At 46.7% G+C, this 17,800-nt stretch overlaps 1 protein-coding gene across 6 annotated transcripts in view; it reads left to right on the top strand.

Moving 5' to 3' along the window:
• LOC310701070 (uncharacterized protein) overlaps positions 1–17,800 on the top strand; it is a 59,407-nt gene that overhangs the window by 15,137 nt on the left and 26,470 nt on the right. For 4 of the 6 annotated variants that reach the window (XM_083491244.1, XM_083491247.1, XM_083491245.1 and 1 more), the window contains 3 exons: positions 323–511; positions 2,977–4,248; positions 15,066–15,239. In XM_083491244.1, coding sequence (XP_083347370.1) covers positions 323–511; positions 2,977–4,248; positions 15,066–15,239 — 1,635 coding nt within the window. The remainder of the gene's footprint in view (positions 1–322; positions 512–2,976; positions 4,249–15,065; positions 15,240–17,800) is intronic. The other 2 variants (XM_083491246.1, XM_083491248.1) reach the window with 2 other exon arrangements.

Below are 17,800 nucleotides of genomic sequence, written 5' to 3'. Positions count from 1 at the left end.
TTGCTTTGAGAGCTAATCCAGGCTCTTTCCACTTCCTGAGGTATCCCCTCAATAGTGCCAAGAGTTCCCTGCTAGCTCCCTCTTAAACCTCCAAACCCCAAAATTTGGAGTTTTTCCTTTCCCCTTCTTCTGTACCACCAGTTTCCAAAAGACTGTTCAGATTCCTCAAGCTAACATCTTTTAATCCCAAAGGACAGCTGGATACAGTAGTTTTTAACTGGTATCCAAAAGAAGGGAACAGTTCCAAAAGTCAGAGCCAATTTGTAACTACGTCTCCATGGCTGTAAGCAGTTCCTTATCTCCCACTGTTTTGGCTCCTCAGGAAGGATGAAAGAGACGGATCCTGCAAAGCTAGTGAGGATGGAAGGAGGAAGATGGACGGTTGACCTGGTCAGGTTGTCTCCTGCATCCCTCCCCACAACCTCTGAGCGTTCCCTCCCAGGGACCTCCGAGAGATCTGGTGAGTCCCAGGGGAGTGGAGATGGGGACCTGGATGGACGGAGCCAGAGAGGTATCAGGGCTTGCTCAGTTTGGGGGTGGGAGGAGGCAGGCAGGCGGATGGAGATGGAGAAGGGGAGCACCTTTTCGGGCTCCCCCACCTGCCTGCCTGCGCCTTTGTAATCTGCAGGCATTTTGAGCTAGGAATACAGTGATATAGTTCTTGAAGTCTCTTCGACTTCCGAGGCGCAACTTTTAATTGGCTCTTGCAATGGGAAGAGCCGATCTGAAGCTGACGCCACATCACTTTCTCTCCCTGGCACCGCTGGGCCAGCCCTCTGCTTCCCTTTCCCTCAGGTGAAATCCCCAATGGAGTAGGAATCACGAGCGACTGTGGGTTTTCTTTGGGAAAACAGAGTAGGACTGTCAGAAGATTTGTAAGATTAAAATATCACTTATTTATGCCGAACAATGTCATGAGATAGGTATTGATGTAACTGAAAAAAGAAACAAAACAGAATGCAATTAATTGGTAAACTATTAGACGTGATAGAAGGAAGTCACAAAGCTCAATTGAGCAGAAGATGTTAAGATAAAAGATATGATGAGATGTGTCTATATGTTTAAAAAAATCTTTGGGAAAACAGGTTGCAAACAAACCTTATTATAACAGATGTAAACAAGGAGTTTTGGTTCTTCTTCTTTCACAGAAATGGAACAAACAGTGCTGTTTATTATTTTCTGTTAACATGAATACGGATTCAAGTTATAGGCTGTATGCTGTTTAGGCTTAAGGTTACTTCTTTTACACATTTTCCATGGATCAGACTTCTGTACACAAATTTCTGGAACTGAATCCTAATCCTGCATCCTCCGTGTGTTGCCTTTTTCTTTCTTTTTGGAATAACTTTTTTTTGCTTTTAAAAACAAGGATCATAGGACCACTAAATGATGAAATATGTAGACCGGGGGTCAGCAATCTATGGCTCATGGGCCACAAGCGACTCATGGGGGTCATTTCAGCTGCCCCTGAGCCGTCCGCTCGGTGAGTCCTGTGTGTACACACTTGATCCTGCCCATGGAGCGATTTCCGTGAGAGTGAACTAGCCCAGGCGAGGTAAAGCTTGCCAACCCCTGATGTAGACCCAGTCTTCTCATGTCATTTGTATATCTCAAAACTAGCAGAATCTATTTGCAGGAATATCTATAGCATACAATTCATCATTAGTGGTCAGTGTGTGAGTTCTGGGTTCATGAAATGTTTTAAACTGGAACAAAAAATAGGGAAACAGGAGAGAACAGAGAGCATTCAACATTGCATAGCTGAATGCCTAGTCAGGAGCTCTTGCGGCTGTTGTGTTTAGATTAAGTGTGAGTTATAGTCATTTTTCCTCTTCTGTTACCAATGAAATAATACGGAGTTGGTCTCCTCATGAACACAGGACAGGGGTTCAAACTGAAGAAAGTGATTTATTTATAAATTTAAATTTAGACCAATCAGATTGAGGCAACTGCTGATGGGGTGTAGGTTTCACAGACAAGGCGTGGATGTTAATGGATCCTGACCAAAGAGGTCTGCCTAAGGAAGTAAAGGAGGAGAATCAAGGATCAAGGACAGTCTGACCCCTTCTCTCCTTCTGTAATCTTCATAGAACTCTAACCCAATGGTTGCCATTAATTTCATTCTGAATTGATTCTAGAATGTATTTTAATTACCGTATTTTTTGCTCCATAAGACACTTTTTTCTTCCTAAAAAGCAAGGGGAAATGTCTGTGTGTCTTATGGGGTGAATGCATGGTCCTTGGAGACGAATTGCCCAGGGGCAAAAAGCAGAACATGTTTTTCTTTTTCTTTTTTGAAAGAGGGAAGTAGGTGTTGAAACAAAGCCACTGATCAGCAAGCGATCCGGAGCGAGATAAGGGATGCTATCAATAAAGAAGGCTGCCCAGGAGGAGGGAGGTAAAGACAGCAAACTTGCAAGGAGAGGAGAGGAGACAGGAAGACTAAAGCAATGAGGAGAGTAATTAGAAGAAAGGGAGGAGTAAAGAACTGCTCCTTCTAAGGAAAAGAATTTTTTAATTCAATAACATCGTTCAGTAATCTGGTGCTTCATTTCTTCCTGAGGCTCTAATTAGCTTCTCTCTGTTGGCTATTTGCAGTATGGTAGCGCTGCAGAGAGCTTGCTGGGGAGACCATGCATTAAAAAGGGACTCAAAAATAACTTAAACAAGGTTTTAATAAGAAAAACAAAAACTCCATTTACACTAAAGACAACAACAAACAACCATGACCCAACCACCAACCCATCCCCCAGGGTGATGGGAGAGTTAGGTGCTGCTCCTTATATACTACACCCAATTGCTGACACAGCTTAATCAGTACAACCCACCAGCACCTGCTGTGTTTCACAGCTGTAAAGCTGGGTCTCATTATTTTGCTCTGGCCCTTGCTCTGGCCCCTTAAAGACACACACATCGGGTGGAACAATGATGAACCTTTACATTTAAAGTAACCATTCAACACTCTCTTCATTGCAGATGGTGATGAATTGGAAGGGAAGAACAAAGGGGATCACAACAGAATCCACATAGTGGAGAAGTCAAATAAATATTCTGGGTGTGGAGAGAACATCCGTCAGAGCTCCCAGTCCACCTCCCATCAAGGACACAGCTTCATTCGGAGGCATAGCCTTACTTCACACGAAAGAACTCACAGTGGAGAGAAATTGCATCAGTGCTTGGAATGTGGAAAGGGCTTCAGTCGGAAGGATGCTCTCACTTCCCATCGAAGAATTCATACAGGGGAGAAACCCTATCAATGCTTGGAATGTAGAAAGAGCTTCAGTCGGAAGGATACTCTCACTTCCCATCACAGAATTCATACAGGAGAGAAACCCTATCCGTGCTTGGAATGCGGAAAGAACTTCAGTCAGAAGAGCCGTCTGACAACCCATCACAGAATTCATACCGGGGAGAAACCCTATAAGTGCTTGGAATGTGGAAAGAGATTCGGACAGAACTCAGAGCTCACTTCCCATCACAGAATTCATACCGGGGAGAAACCCTATCAGTGCTTGGAATGTGGAAAGACCTTCAGTCAGAGCGACTCTCTCACTTCCCATCAAAGAATTCATACAGGGGAGAAACCCTATCAGTGCTTGGAATGTGGAAAGACCTTCAGTCGGAGTGACTCTCTCACTTCCCATCAAAGAATTCATACAGGAGAGAAACCCTATCCGTGCTTGGAATGCGGAAAGAACTTCAGTCAGAAGAGCCACCTGACAACCCATCAAAGATTTCATACAGGGGAGAAACCCTATCAGTGCTTGGAATGTGGAGAGAGCTTTCGTGAGAGTCGATTACTCGCTTCCCATCGAAGAATTCATACAGGGGAGAAACCTTTTCAGTGCTATGAATGTGGAAAGAGCTTCACTCGGAGGGCCAATCTCATTTCCCATCAAAGCATTCATACAGGGGAGAAACCTTTTCAGTGCTATGAATGTGGAAAGAGCTTCACTCGGAGGGCCAATCTCATTTCCCATCAAAGCATTCATACAGGGGAGAAACCTTTTCAGTGCTATGAATGTGGAAAGAGCTTCACTCGGAGGGCCAATCTCATTTCCCATCAAAGCATTCATACAGGTCAGAAACCATATAAATGCTTCGAATGTGGAAAGAGCTTCAGTCACAACAACAGTTTCAATATGCATCAAAGAATTCATACAGGTGAGAAACCCTATCAGTGCCAGGAATGTGGAAAGAGCTTTCGTTACAGGGGAAAACTCGCTGTTCATCGAAGAATTCATACAGGTGAGAAACCCTATCAGTGCCAGGAATGTGGAAATAGCTTTCGTGAGAGGGGAAAACTTGCTGTTCATCAAAGAATTCATACAGGGGAGAAACCCTATAAATGCTTGGAATGTAGAAAGAGCTTCAGTCGAAAGGATGCTCTCACTTCCCATCAAAGAATTCATAAAGGGGAGAAACCCTAACCGTGCTTGGAATGTTTAAAGAACTAATAATAATAACAACAGATACTGGTAGGTAGCCGTGTTGGTCTGCCTTAATCAAAACAAAATTTAAAAAATTCTTAACGCTGAGCAGCTCCCAACAGACTATTGAAAACATGATAAAAAATAAAGTATTGTTGCTGTTTAGTCGTGTCCGACTCTTTTGTTAGTATCTCAGCTCACAGTCAGAGGTAACTGGCCTCCACTGCGTCTCCCGGCAGGCAAGGTCATAAACCCGGCGATTCTCCTCATTAGACGTGAGGAAAACACACCCTCTGTTTCTCTCTGCTTCTCTCCCTCCCTGCATTCTCCCCAGGGAGGGGAAATGAGACAGACAGGAGTCCTATTTACATGTTTTATTCCTGTCTTTCAGCAGTACATAGGAAACGTGACTGCACCCTTCAGATTCCATCAGAAGAGTCACAACTCTCCCCTGTACTTCCAGCACAGGTCACATGACACTCTGAGCTAACATCCGGTGCTCAGTACAGAGAATAGACTCCTCCTTTTCTCCAACAATACATCTGCAAAACACAACATCCTGTTTTGCATTCCAGCTATCTGGAGCTGGCTTTTGCCTTGCTGCTTTTTCCCAACAACCTCCCCCAAAAGCATCAATCGGCAAAACATGATCCAGAGAAGAGAACAAACAGTTGTTATACATATAACAGTCCCCTGTTGTTTCAGTTCCACCCTTGGAACTCCCCACCACCGGTTCCACCAGTGTACCTCTCTGGTTGTCTGGTTTCCAAGGAATGAGTGCTTCTGTATTACCTTGGCTTGCTACTCTCTGTTGTGCCTTTGTCTCTGACTTAAGACACTGCTTTAACCTGCTTTGAGTTGTTAACAATAGCAACACATGCAACAGCTAAGTTAGCAAACTCTTTTGAGTACTCTTTGGTGGTACACCCTTTGTAACTCTCTCAGACCTGCGTATGAGGTTCTGATCCTCTGTGCTCACTGGTTCAACCTCTGGACTTTGTTGAGAACCAGATGCAATGGGTAACAGTGGTTCTTCCTTCATCTGTGAAGGTCTATCCATTGTGTGAGATTTCCTCTCAATGCATGTTACAACTGAACTCTCTGAGCTATCAGTGTCGTCATCAGTACCACTGTAATCTGTGTAATCATCATCATCTGAATTGTCATCTGTGGGAAATGTCTGTACTACAACCCGCTCTTGTTCCGGAGCACTCTCTAGAAACTTTGTGAGAATCACCTGACCAGATTCAGACAAAATTACTCTGTAGAGACCCTTTTCATATCCCACAAAAATGCCTCTGGCATTCTTTACTCCACCTGGAGCTTCTGTTCTCACATGAGACCCGAAAACCTTGAAATAGGCAACAGAAGGTTTTCTATTGAACAGCTTCTCAAAAGGAGAACATCCCAACTCTGTTGAGACCTTTCTGACCCACACATGAAGATAGGACGCTAGAGACTCCGCCCAATATTCATGTGGCAAATGTGAACTCAGCAATTGCGCATGCATCCCCTTTTGCAATTCTTTGTTCACCCTCACACAGACACCTCTGTTCCACGCTTCGGTTGAAACAGCAATTTTGTGGTCTATTCCTCTTCCATCCAGGAACTTCTGAAACTTCTGTAACAGAAAAATTTGCTTCTCATCTGTGAAAAGACAATCAATGTTAGCATTATGCATATTTTTAACCTTGTCACAAAACTCCTGAAACTTTTCTAAAGTTTCTTGCGGTTTCTCCATCACAAAAACCCAAGAATAACTAGTGAAACAATCCACACACAGAAGGTAAAATCGTGCACCGCCCCTAGATGGTTCTAGAGGACCAATCACATCAGCATACACCCGCTGAAATGCTCTGTCGACCTTTTTATTCACCTTCCTGGTGCTCGTGTTGGTCACACCTGCAAGAGAGATTTCGTTAGAATCAGAAGAATTACATTTCATGTAATCACTTTGATCAAAAGTCAATAAAATCCAGTCCATCTTTCTCTCTGGCAGTAAGATACAGTTCTCCATCTTTGTAGATCTTGCAGCTTTTAGCATCATGGGACAGTTTCAGCCCTTTCTTTGCAATCTGCGACACACTCAGCAGATTAAATCTCAGTTCTGGAACCAGGTAAACATCACTTATAGTCAAGTTCAGACTCTCAAGATACACAGTTCCAATTCCGGTCGCTTCCATCTCTTGACCGTTGGCCTGTTTCACAGTGAAGACGGTAGCTTCAAGAACACTGTCCAACCATCTCGTCCTCTGTTGTGCCCGTCACCTTGTGCCTGCAATCTTTCCCAACATCAGCGTCTTTTCTAGGGAGTCTTCTCATGAGGTGGCCAAAGTCTTGGAGCCTCAGCTTTAGGATGTGTCCTTCCAGTGAGCACTCAGGGCTGATTTCCTTCAGAATGGAGAGGTTTGATCTTCTTGCAGTCCATGGGACTCTCAAGAGTCTCCTCCAGCACCAGAATTCAAAAGCATCAATTCTTTGGCCATTAGCCTTCTTGATGGTCCAGCTCTCACTTCCATACTTCACTACTGAGAAAACCACAGCTTTAACTATACGGACCTTTGTTGGCAAGGTGATGTCTCTGCTTTTTAAGATGCTGTCTAGGTTTGTCATTGTTTTTCTCCCAAGAAGCAGGCGTCTTTTAATTTCATGACTACTGTCGTCACCATCTGCAGTGATCATGGAACGCAAGGAAGTAAAATCTCTCACTGCCTCCATTTCTTCCCCTTCTATTTGCTAGGAGGTGATGGGACCAGTGGCCATGATCTTCGTTTTTTTAATGTTGAGCTTCAGACCATATTTTGCGCTCTCCTCTTCCACCCTCATTAAAAGGTTCTTTAATTCCTCCTCACTTTCTGCCATCAAGGTTGTGCTATCTGCATATCTGAGGTTGTTCCGGCTAGGGATTCATCCAGCCCAGCCTTTCGTATGATGAATTCTGAGTATAAGTTAAATAAGCAGGGAGACAATATACAGCCTTGTCGTATTCCTTTCCCAAATTTGAACCAATCAGTTGTTTCATATCCAGTTCTAACTGTAGCTTCTTGTCCCACGTAGAGATTTCTCAGGACACAGATGAGGTGATCAGGCACTCCCATTTCTTTAAGAACTTGCCATAGTTTGCTGTGGTCGACACAGTCAAAGGCTTTTGCATAGTCAATGAAGCAGAAGCAGATGTCTTTCTGGAACTCTCTAGCTTTCTCCATAATCCAGCGCATGTTTGCAATTTGGTCTCTGGTTCCTCTGCCTCTTCTAAATCCAGCTTGCACTTCTGGGAGTTGTCAGTCCACCTACTGCTTGAGCCTGCCTTGTAGAATTTTAAGCATAACCTTGCTAGCATGTGAAATGAGCGCAATTGTGCGGTAGTTGGAGCATTCTTTGGCACTGCCCTTCTTTGGGATTGGGATGTAGACTGATCTTCTCTAATCCTCTGGCCGCTGCTGAGTTTTCCAAACTTGCTGGCATATTGAGTGTAGCACCTTAACAGCATCATCTTTTAAAATTTTCAATAGTTCAACTGGAATACCATCACTTCCACTGGCCTTGTTATTAGCAGTGCTTTCTAAAGCCCATTTGACTTCACTCTCCAGGATGTCTGGCTGAAGGTCAGCAACCACACTACCTGGGGTGTACGAGACATCCATATCTTTCTGGAATATTTCCTCTGTGTATTCTTTCCATCTCTTCTTGATGTCTTCTGCTTCTGTTAGGTCCTTACCACTTTTGTCCTTTACCTCCCCCATTTCCCTAACACAGGGGGTGGGATTTCTTCCTCCCAGTTCCCTCCACATAAACTTAGGGAATGGGATACGTTCCTGCTCAGTGTCTGTCACAGAGATTAAACAGAGCCAAGAACACTCAGAAGCAGTCATAAATCAAAGCTTCTCTGTTCAAGCTACTTGGCAGCTGCACAAACGTTCCAGGCAGCCTACTTTCACTTTTCGGCAGCCGCTGTACTCACAGTCTATCTGCTTTTTCTCTTCCGTCTCTGAAGAGGCTTGCTTCACGGTGCCGGTTTCAGGAAACTCCAACCGGGACAAAAACAGCCCCCAGTCTTTTCCAGCTGGGATTCTTTTATGGGATTCTTGCCCACATTAGTAGATACGATGGTCATTCGAACTGAATTTGCCCGTTCCCGTCCATTTTAGTTCAGTGATGCCCAGGATGTCAATATTTATTATTCCTATCTCATTTTTGACCACATCCAGCTTACCAAGGTTGGTGGTTCTTACATTTCAGGACCCTAGCTCATAGTTTCTCTGAGTTATTTAAGCCCCTTCGCCACGACAAGGCACTGATCCGTGAAGAAGCATCAAGCACCACTAAGAAGGCCCTCTGCCTGGTTCCATGTAACCGCACTTCTCGCAGTGAGGGAAATGTACTAGGAGCCAATGTAGGTCTTTCAGGACCGGTCTTATATGGCGGCAACTCCCAGTCACCAGTCCACCTGCCACATTCTGGATTAGTTGTATTTTCCAGGTTACCTTCAAAGGTAGCTCCACGCAGAATGCATTGCAGTAATCCAAGAGGGAGATAACCAGAGCATGCAGCAATCTGGTGAGACAGTCTGCGGGCAGGGAGGGTCTCAGCCTGCATACCAGGTGGAGCTGGTAAACAGCTGCCCTGGGCACAGAATTGACCTGCACCCCAATGGACACCTGTGAGTCCAAAATGAATCCCAGGCTGTACACCTGGTCCTTGAGGGGCAATTACCCCATTTAGGACCAGGGAGTCCCCCACACCTGCCTGCTCCCTGCCCCCCCCAACAGCACTTCTGTCTTGTCAGGATTTAGCCTCAATCTGTTAAGTGCCATCCATCCTCCAACCGCCTCCAGACACTGCCGCTGCTTGTCCACCCGGTTTCTCTTACGCACAGCAACCCAGGCGTTGTGGGCGGGGAGGGGGGGTTGCAGTGATTTTTAGGAAGTCACTAGTTTGCACCAGGCGTCCTATTGGGAAGACCCAGTTCTCTGAGTGCATGTTCTGGAAGTTGGGCAATAGGGGCAGTACAGGATTCCTTTTGGTGTATTGACCTCTACGCTGCACCAAGGATTCTCTGCCTGAGCTACTTCAGGTCGTGGCGGATGTTCTCCTGGAGACACCTAATTTGGTTGTCCAAGGGGATTTTAACATCCATGCCAACACGACCTTACAAGGGGCCGCTCAGGACTTCGTGGAAAGCATGGCCTCCATGGGGCTGTCCCTGAATACATCTGGCCCAACCCATAGCCGCGGACATGCCTTGGACCTGGTGTTTACCTCTATGGATGTTGGTGATCTGACACTAAGTAAAAGCGAAATGAAAGAAGTGCCATGGTCAGATCACTTCCTGGTGCAACTGGATTTCTCCACGACCCTTCCCCTCTGCAGAAAAGGGTCGCGTTGTACTTTTGTCTTGTCAGCATTCAACCTCAATCTCTTAGCCACCATCCATCCTCCAACTGCCTCCAGACACTCACACAGACCATTCACTGCCTTCATTGGTTCTGATGTAAAAGAGAGGTAGAGCTGGGTATTATCTGCATACCGATGAACACCCTGCCCTAATCCCCTGATGATCTCTCCCAGTGGCTTCATATAGATGTTGAAAAGCATGGGGGAGAGGATGGAACCCTGAGGCACCCGACAAGTGAGAACCAAGGATCCCAACACCACTTTCTGGACACGGCCCAGGAGGATGGAGCGGAACTACTGTATAACATTGCTCCCATCTCCTCTAGGTGGTTGAGAAGCATGTGATGGTTGATGGTATCAAAGGCCGCTGATAGATCCAGCAGAACTAGGAAACAGCTTTCACCTTTGTCCCTAGTATGTCGGATATCATCGACCAACACGACCAAGGTAGTTTCAGTTCCATGATGAGGCCTGAATCCCTGGTTGGAAGGGATCCAAATGGTTCACATCCTCAATGCGTGCCTGGAGTTGTCCAGCAAACACCTGCTCTATCACTTTGCCCAAGAATAGAAGATCTGAGACTGGGCGATAGTTGGCCATATTAGCCGGGTCTAAAGGTGTTTTTTAAGAAGTGATTTAATAGCTGCCTCTTTCAGTGGGTCTGGGAAGGCTCCCTCGCAGAGGGAAGCATTCACCACCCCACAGAGCCCATCGCCCAGCCCTTCCTGGCTCGCTTTTATGAGCCAGGATGGTCAAGGATGAAGGAGACATGTGGTTGCTTTCACTTGTCCAATCAGCCTGTCTGCATCCTCAGAGGTAACAGGTTGGAATCGATCTCATGGAGCTTGACTAGACAGGACTCTAGCACTCTCACCCTGTCCCTGCTCCCACAGTGGAGTCTACCTCCTTCTGAATCTGAGTGAATCTGCAAAAAAACTTTGCAAAATAATAACAGGAGATCCTGGGGGCCTTTTCAGGTCCCGATGGCGCAGGTGGTTCTGTTAAATTATGAACCACCTGAGTCTCCTGCTGCTGTTTTCTGCAGATGCAATAGAGGCGGTCCCTTTTACCGCCACTATTCCAGCAGGCCACCAGGGAATCAGCTGAAAGGGTTGCTGTGCATAAGAGAAACCCGATGGACAAGCAGTGGCAAGGACAGGTCCATCTGCTTCAACCAAGTCTCTGTCACGCTACCGGCACACGGATATCCCGCTTTATCAATACCTGAAGGAGTCTCAAAGCAACTAACATTCTCCCTTCCCTTCCTCCCCCACAACAAACACTCTGTGAGGTGAGTGGGGCTGAGAGACTTCAAAGAAGTGTGACTAGCCCAGGGTCACCCAGCAGCTGCATGTGGAAGAGCGGTTATGCAAACCTGGCTCCCCGGATTACGAGTCTATTGCTCTTAACCAGTACACCACAGTGGCTCTTGTAGTAAACAACAGTATTTTTCTTTCCAAATTTAATGAGTAGGAAATCTCCAACATTTATAGTTTCAGGATTGGGAACATCAAAAATTGTACACTAGCAGGGCACTTCTATACGTATCAATGTGCCCCATGTCTTAGTGTATCAAAGTGCCCGAAAAAGATATTTTCAAAAAAATTATTAATAAAACCACTGAATTTATTTAAAAATCACGTGTAATCTTGATTACTGAGTGGAATAACTTACTTGGTCTTAATAAATCTTAAGGATTTAAAACAGTGTTGGAACACTTTTACATTTCTCATAATTGTTCATTTGGCTGCACTAAAAACACACCTACTCTTGTCAAACGCCAACAGCTAACTGGTGGGCGGCGTGGTCACAACTGTTGTACTCACACATCTATAGACACGTTTCTCGAAACTGAAATATTGTTGGTGTATCAATGTGCCCCTTGCATCAATGTGTCCCCCTCCCCCCTACATGCCAGAGAGGCTGCTTCCCTGGGCAAGGAAGGAGCAGGAATCCCTAAAGGGGAGGATCTGTATGTGATCCCATCTCTAGAGCTCACATAAACACCAGAGGGAAGGTGGCCGGAGCGTAAAAGGCAAAAGCATTGGCCTCGAACGCAGGCCTCAGGGACACTTCTCCCCGTTCGCCCCATAGAGACCTGGGACCCCTTCTCCAGGAGGGACCTCTGAAGAGGAGGAAGCCAGGGTGGATCAGTCCCTGGACCTTGGAGGCAATGCCTGGACTCCTCTGGAAAAATGCAATATAATGTTCCTTTCCCCATTGGCCAGGAACCTAAGCTCCTTTTGGGGTTGTCATTCCACACCCCCAAGGTTCCTCCAAGGCCTTGGGGAAGGAAACTGAGGCAGGCCTGGCCATGGCAAGAGGAAGAGCTCTGGCTGCCCCCAGGGCCCTGCAGGGGATTCAGGGTGGGGGGCCTGCCTCTTCCTCTGGCCATGGCAGCCCCCAGGAAGCCTGGAAGAAAGGCAGGAGACCCGCAGCAGAGAGCAGCCAAGTCCGGTTCTTCTCCGCAATGGCTTCCTCTTCTGAGAGCTCCCTCTCTTTCTTGTCTGGGCTGGACTGGGAGGACCCCAGTTCAGCCAGTTCCCCTCAGTCTCCCCACTGGGCTCCAGTGGCCCCCTGAGACCTGCAGGGATCCAGAGTGGAAGCGACTTCTCCCGTTGAACTACCGCCTGAGGGGGAAGAACAAGCGAGGGCCGTTCAGAAAGGGCTCCTGGGATCCTGAGGAGCCAGAAGGGGTCTGGTGAGGAGCAAGGCTGTTCTGCGGAGGCAAAGCCATAATGGCAGGAAGGCGGCTGAGGACGCCCCGTGAGCGCTGGCCCCCGAAGCTGCCACCCTCCTTCGCTGGGAGAAGAGACCCCTGAGAGCGTGGGACCCCCGAGGTCCACAGGGAGCCATGACGTCTCTGGGAGCAGCGGGGCCTCCAGATGAAACAAAATGGCGTTCCCGCCTTTTTCGGAAAAGAGCGGGAAACGCCATCTCCTGGCCCTGTCGCCTCCATGGGTTCCTGCTTGGCCATGGGGGGGGGGGATGCAGCTGCCCCCAAACTCTTCCCTTCCCCAGACATTGAGGGTGGGGAGGAACATTAAGAGAAGGAGAAATGAAGGAGAAGCTGGGAGGGGGAGCAGCCAAGAGGGAAACTCAGGGGGGAAACTCCCTCAGGAAACCTGGCAAAGGAGAGGACGAGGCCCAGGGGAATCTGAAAGGGGATTGGCCAGCTCTCAAATGGAGAGGCTTCTGATTGGTCCTGCTCTGGGGTGAGAAATGGGGTCAAATGGTTCTGAGAGCCCAGTATAAACTGGTTTTCTGACTGGAAACACAGGGAAAGGATGGAGTTGGGAAGGAGGGAAAGAGTCCCAGAGTGGGGGGGGGGCTGCCCCCTGAGCAGCATGTGCCCCTCTCCCTCCCTCCCCTTTCCTGTCTGTGGTGCTTTTACGGGGGGGGGGGCTTCCACACCTCCTCCCCCCCCCCAGATCGCGTCTGCGTTTCATTCCTCTCATTGGACATTTCCTCATCTGTCTCTTTAATTTGAATGAAAAAATCATATGAATTCACGAGGATCCGTGTAGATCCGCCTTTTACCTTTTTCCATCTGTCTCTTTTCCTGGGCTGCAGAAGCAGGAAATTCCGCTTGGCGGGGGGGGGGGAGATTATTTTCGGAGGGGGGGATCTCCTCCATTATTCCCCACACTCGCTGATCGTGGGGGCGTTGAAAGGGTGTCTTGATGGAGCCATTTCTTAGCCTCTTCTCCCTCCCAGCCTTTCTTTGGGATTCAGGAGCCTCTATGTTGGAGGAGGGGGAGAGCCAAGGTAACCCCCCCCCTCATTGCCATCCCTGTCTTTGGCACAGAGGGGGGAGGGGGGCAGCCCCGTGAGCGCAGAAGCAGGGAAACTGCAGGAAGGAAGAGGGAGGGGTTGCAAGGGTTAAAAGGAGCAAAGCCGGATTCCTATAGAGGGCAGGAAGTGAAGGGGGAGGGGGGGTCAAGGTCCTCCATGCCAAAATCCCTCCCTCCCACCTCCCTTCCTGCAAGCAGAGAGGAGGTTGCTTTGTTTTCTCTCCTTTGCAAAAGCTTCCTCGGTGAGTCCCCTCTCTCTTTCCCCTCAGGGGTCCCGGGGGGGGGAGGGAGGGGACATGGGGGTCCCTGTTCAGATCATGCACGGTGGGGGGAGACACCCAAGTCAGGGAGTAGTGGGTCCTCTTTGTCCTCTCTGCCAAGCCAGGGAGGGGGCCACTTCGCAGGAGGTCTGCAGCTCTGCTCTTCCTTGGGATCCAGATGCTGCCTTCCTTTTGGGGGAGGGGGCTTTGAGTCAAGAAAATAAACCCCCTTCAGATGGAGGGATAAGTCACCTTTGTGAACAGAGGATGTAGACAGACGGGAACATTCCCACATTGGGGGAGCACAGGGAGAAGAAAAGCCCTTCTGCATCTGCAGCAGCACAACTGGACCACTTCCTCTGTCCCAGATGCAACAACACATGTCCCTCTCCTGTTCTCTCTCCACCCACAGCTGGCGCTGTTACCTTCCAACAGCTGGATCTCACTCCCAAAGGCACTCTCTTCCATGGTCTCCCAAGACAGATGGAGACCAAGGAACCATTCCCACCCCCTCACAATGCACAATGGGGCTTTCCTTCCCCTCCTCCTCCTGATGCCTTGAGGACGTTAGGGGGGGGGAGTCCACCCCACCAGATGCTGAGAGAGGAGGTCCTTCCATCTGGAAAATGGGAACACTTTGAAGAATTATGTAAAGATGAGTGCCGTATAATCATAATAATAAAATTATTACAATGTGGAATTCCATTTACACAAAGAATAGTACCCATCATTAAAATTGTTCCATTACGATGTTGAAATAAGCATGCAGGAAAAGAATAGAATTAAAACAGTGCAGCTATTAAGAGGCAGAAAAGAACAGAGCAATTAGAGGCTTCTAAAGCGTGTCAACGGTGCTCTCCACACAAAGCACCTAGCATGGGGGCACCTACATGTAATAGTTGCTCTGCTATTTTCTGCCCATGCTCTGGGGTTGCAGTTTTCAGGCTTGGGGACAGGACAGTGAGTGGTTTTTCACCAAGTTCTGTCAGTTATCCCCACTGAGTTCAAAGGGATCTACTGTCAGGTCACTAGTGTGCAGACCATGCCATCCTAGGGATGTTTAGAAATGTGGCTTCTCTTGGGAAGGGGTTGCCCCATTTGTGCTTCTCCAGGGGCAGGGGAATATCTAGGGCAGGAGAATCCCTGCAGGGCCTCTGAGGCTCCCTTTGCTTCTTCCTCTCTCCCAGGACCCTGCAGCTTGTTGTGGCTTCTCGATTCCTCAGGAAGGATGAAAGAGACGGATCCTGCAAAGCTAGTGAGGATGGAAGGGGGAAGATGGACGGTTGACCTGGTCAGGTTGTCTCCTGCATCCCTCCCCACAACCTCTGAGCGTTCCCTCCCAGGGACCTCCGAGAGATCTGGTGAGTCCCAGAGGAGGGGAGATGGGGACCTGGATGGACGGAGCCAGAGAGGTATCAGGGCTTGCTCAGTTTGGGGGTGGGAGGAGGCAGGCAGGCGGATGGAGATGGAGAAGGGGAGCACTTTTTTGGGCTCCTCCACTTGCTTCCTGCCTACGCCTTTGTCTCCTGCAGGCATTTTGAGCTAGGAATACAGTCGTATAGTCAGAATCCGTTCTTGAAGTCTCTTCGACTTCCGATGCGTGACCTTTGATTGGCTCTTGCAATGGGAAGAGCAGATCGGAAGCTGACGCAACGTCACTTTCTCTCCCTGGCACCGCTTCCCTTTCCCTCAGCTGAAATCTGACTGTCGGAAGATTTGTAAGATTAAAATATCACTTATTTATGCTGAACAATGTTATGAGATAGGTATTGATGTAACTGAAAAAAGAAACAAAACAGAATGCAATTAATTGGTAAACTATTAGACGTGATAGAAGGAAGTCACAAAGCTCCTTCGAGCAGAAGATGTTAAGAAAAAAGATATGATGAGATGTGTCTATATGTTAAAAAAAATCTTTGGGAAAACAGGTTGCAAACAAACCTTATTATAACAGATGTAAACAAGGAGTTTTGGTTCTTATTCTTCCACAGAAATGGAACAAACAGTGCTGTTGTTTTTTTCTATTAACATGAATACGGATTCAAGTTATAGGCTGTATGCTGTTTAGGTTTAAGGTTACTTCCTTGTACACATTTTCCATGGATCAGGCTTATCCACACACATTTCTGGAACTGAATCCTGATCCTGCGTCCTCCGTGTGTTGCCTTTTTCTTTTCTTTTTGGACTAACTGTTATTTGCTTTTAAAAACAAGGATCATAGGACCACTAAATGATGCAAATATGTAGACCAGGGGTCAGAAATCTATGGCCCACAGGCCGCAAGCGGCTCATAGGGGTCATTTAACTGAGCTGCCCCCGAACTGAGCCGTCCGCTCAGTGAGTCCTGTGTGTACACACTTGATCCTGCCCATGGAGCGATTTCCGTGAGAGTGAACTAGCCCAGGCGAGGTAAAGCTTGCCAACCCCTGATGTAGACCGAGTCTTCTCATGTCATTTGTAGATCTCAAAACTAGCAGAATCTATTTGCAGGAATATCTATAACATACGATTCATCGTTAGTGGTCAGTGTGTGAGTTCTGGGTGCATGAAATGTTTTATTTTTTATTATTTTTTTAAATGATATTTATTAAGAATTTTAAAATTACAAAGAAATCGAGAGAAAAAGAAGGAAAAAAATAAAAACAATAGAAAGACAAACAGCAGTCAAACAATACAAATCGATAAAAGTCAAAATCAAAAAACAAAAACAAAACACATAACACATCAAAATCACAAAACAAAAATAAACCACAAAAATTTAAAAACAGATCCAATATTCCCAAATCCTTAACTGTCATGACCTTATTTCATCGACCTCCTCACACCTCCCTTTTTGTATTCTAGTTGTTAATTATAACAGCATATCCTTTCCATTTTTCATAATATCCTGTCGTTAAATTACCTTGATCTATTTTGACCTATATTACATAAAAAACCCTAAAATTTAAAACTTTAATTTTATTTATACCAATTTCTCCTGACCTTAGCATTTTCTTTCAAAGTTCTTTTTAACATTTCTGCTAAAGCCAAATAATTTCGTTCCAAGATTTTTCTAATATTCATTAATTTTTCAAAACAATCCTAAATAAATTTTTTTAAAAACTTTCTTCCAATCTTCATCCAACGTCTCTTCCTCCTGGTACCGGGTTTAGTCAGTCCTTTCTATCCCATCCATCTAGTTCATTAACCTGGTAATCTTATGTCCGAGGCCCTTAAGTCTCTTCCATGTCCCTTCCGCAGATCTTCTTCATATTTATACCTGTACTTTACTTTGTCTCCTGCTCCTTTCACTTGTGGAAACTCCAACTTAACAATATTTTTGTCCCTTCTCGACAAATCACTGAACTCCATGTGATTTTTAAAGACATGTTTCAAACCCCCTCCAGAGTTGAGGACCCCCACATCCCCAAACTCCTCACGGCCCATTGCCAGACTTGAAAAGTCAAAACATCCCTGCATAGGGGGGTCTATCCAGCCCCCCATCTCCAAGCCAAATACAACTCTATCTCTCCAAATCTGGCTTTTTCCAAGTTCATTTGTCAGATCCAACAACTCATGTTCCTGCTGGCCACAGCTCCCTCCATCTCTGCCACCCGAGGTCCAACAACAACCTCCTCCCTCATCTGATCTGTCAGAGCACAAGTTGGTTCCTGGGTGGGTTCTATATAGATACCCACTGCCTGTCCAAAATTTCTAATCACAACAGTCATCAAATCCGTCTTCTCATGTAACTGTTCCAGTAAAGCACTTGTCTTGCAGAAAGCACGCACCATAGCCTCTGAGTACATTGTTATGCAAGGTCAGAAGTCTGTTCCCACGGTCTTAATCTATTTGCAGCTGCAAAGCTCCCCAGTTCAAATTCAATAACAGTTTCACAAGCTCCCTCTAGGGGAAAAACTTCTATTTGTATCCATCTCTTTTT

The sequence above is a fragment of the Podarcis liolepis genome (genome assembly GCF_965112155.1).
Source record: "Podarcis liolepis genome assembly, chromosome: 2".
NCBI lineage: Eukaryota > Metazoa > Chordata > Lepidosauria > Squamata > Lacertidae > Podarcis > Podarcis liolepis.
Note: the sequence above shows the minus strand (reverse complement) of the source record. Positions and strands in the feature narration are given on the sequence as shown.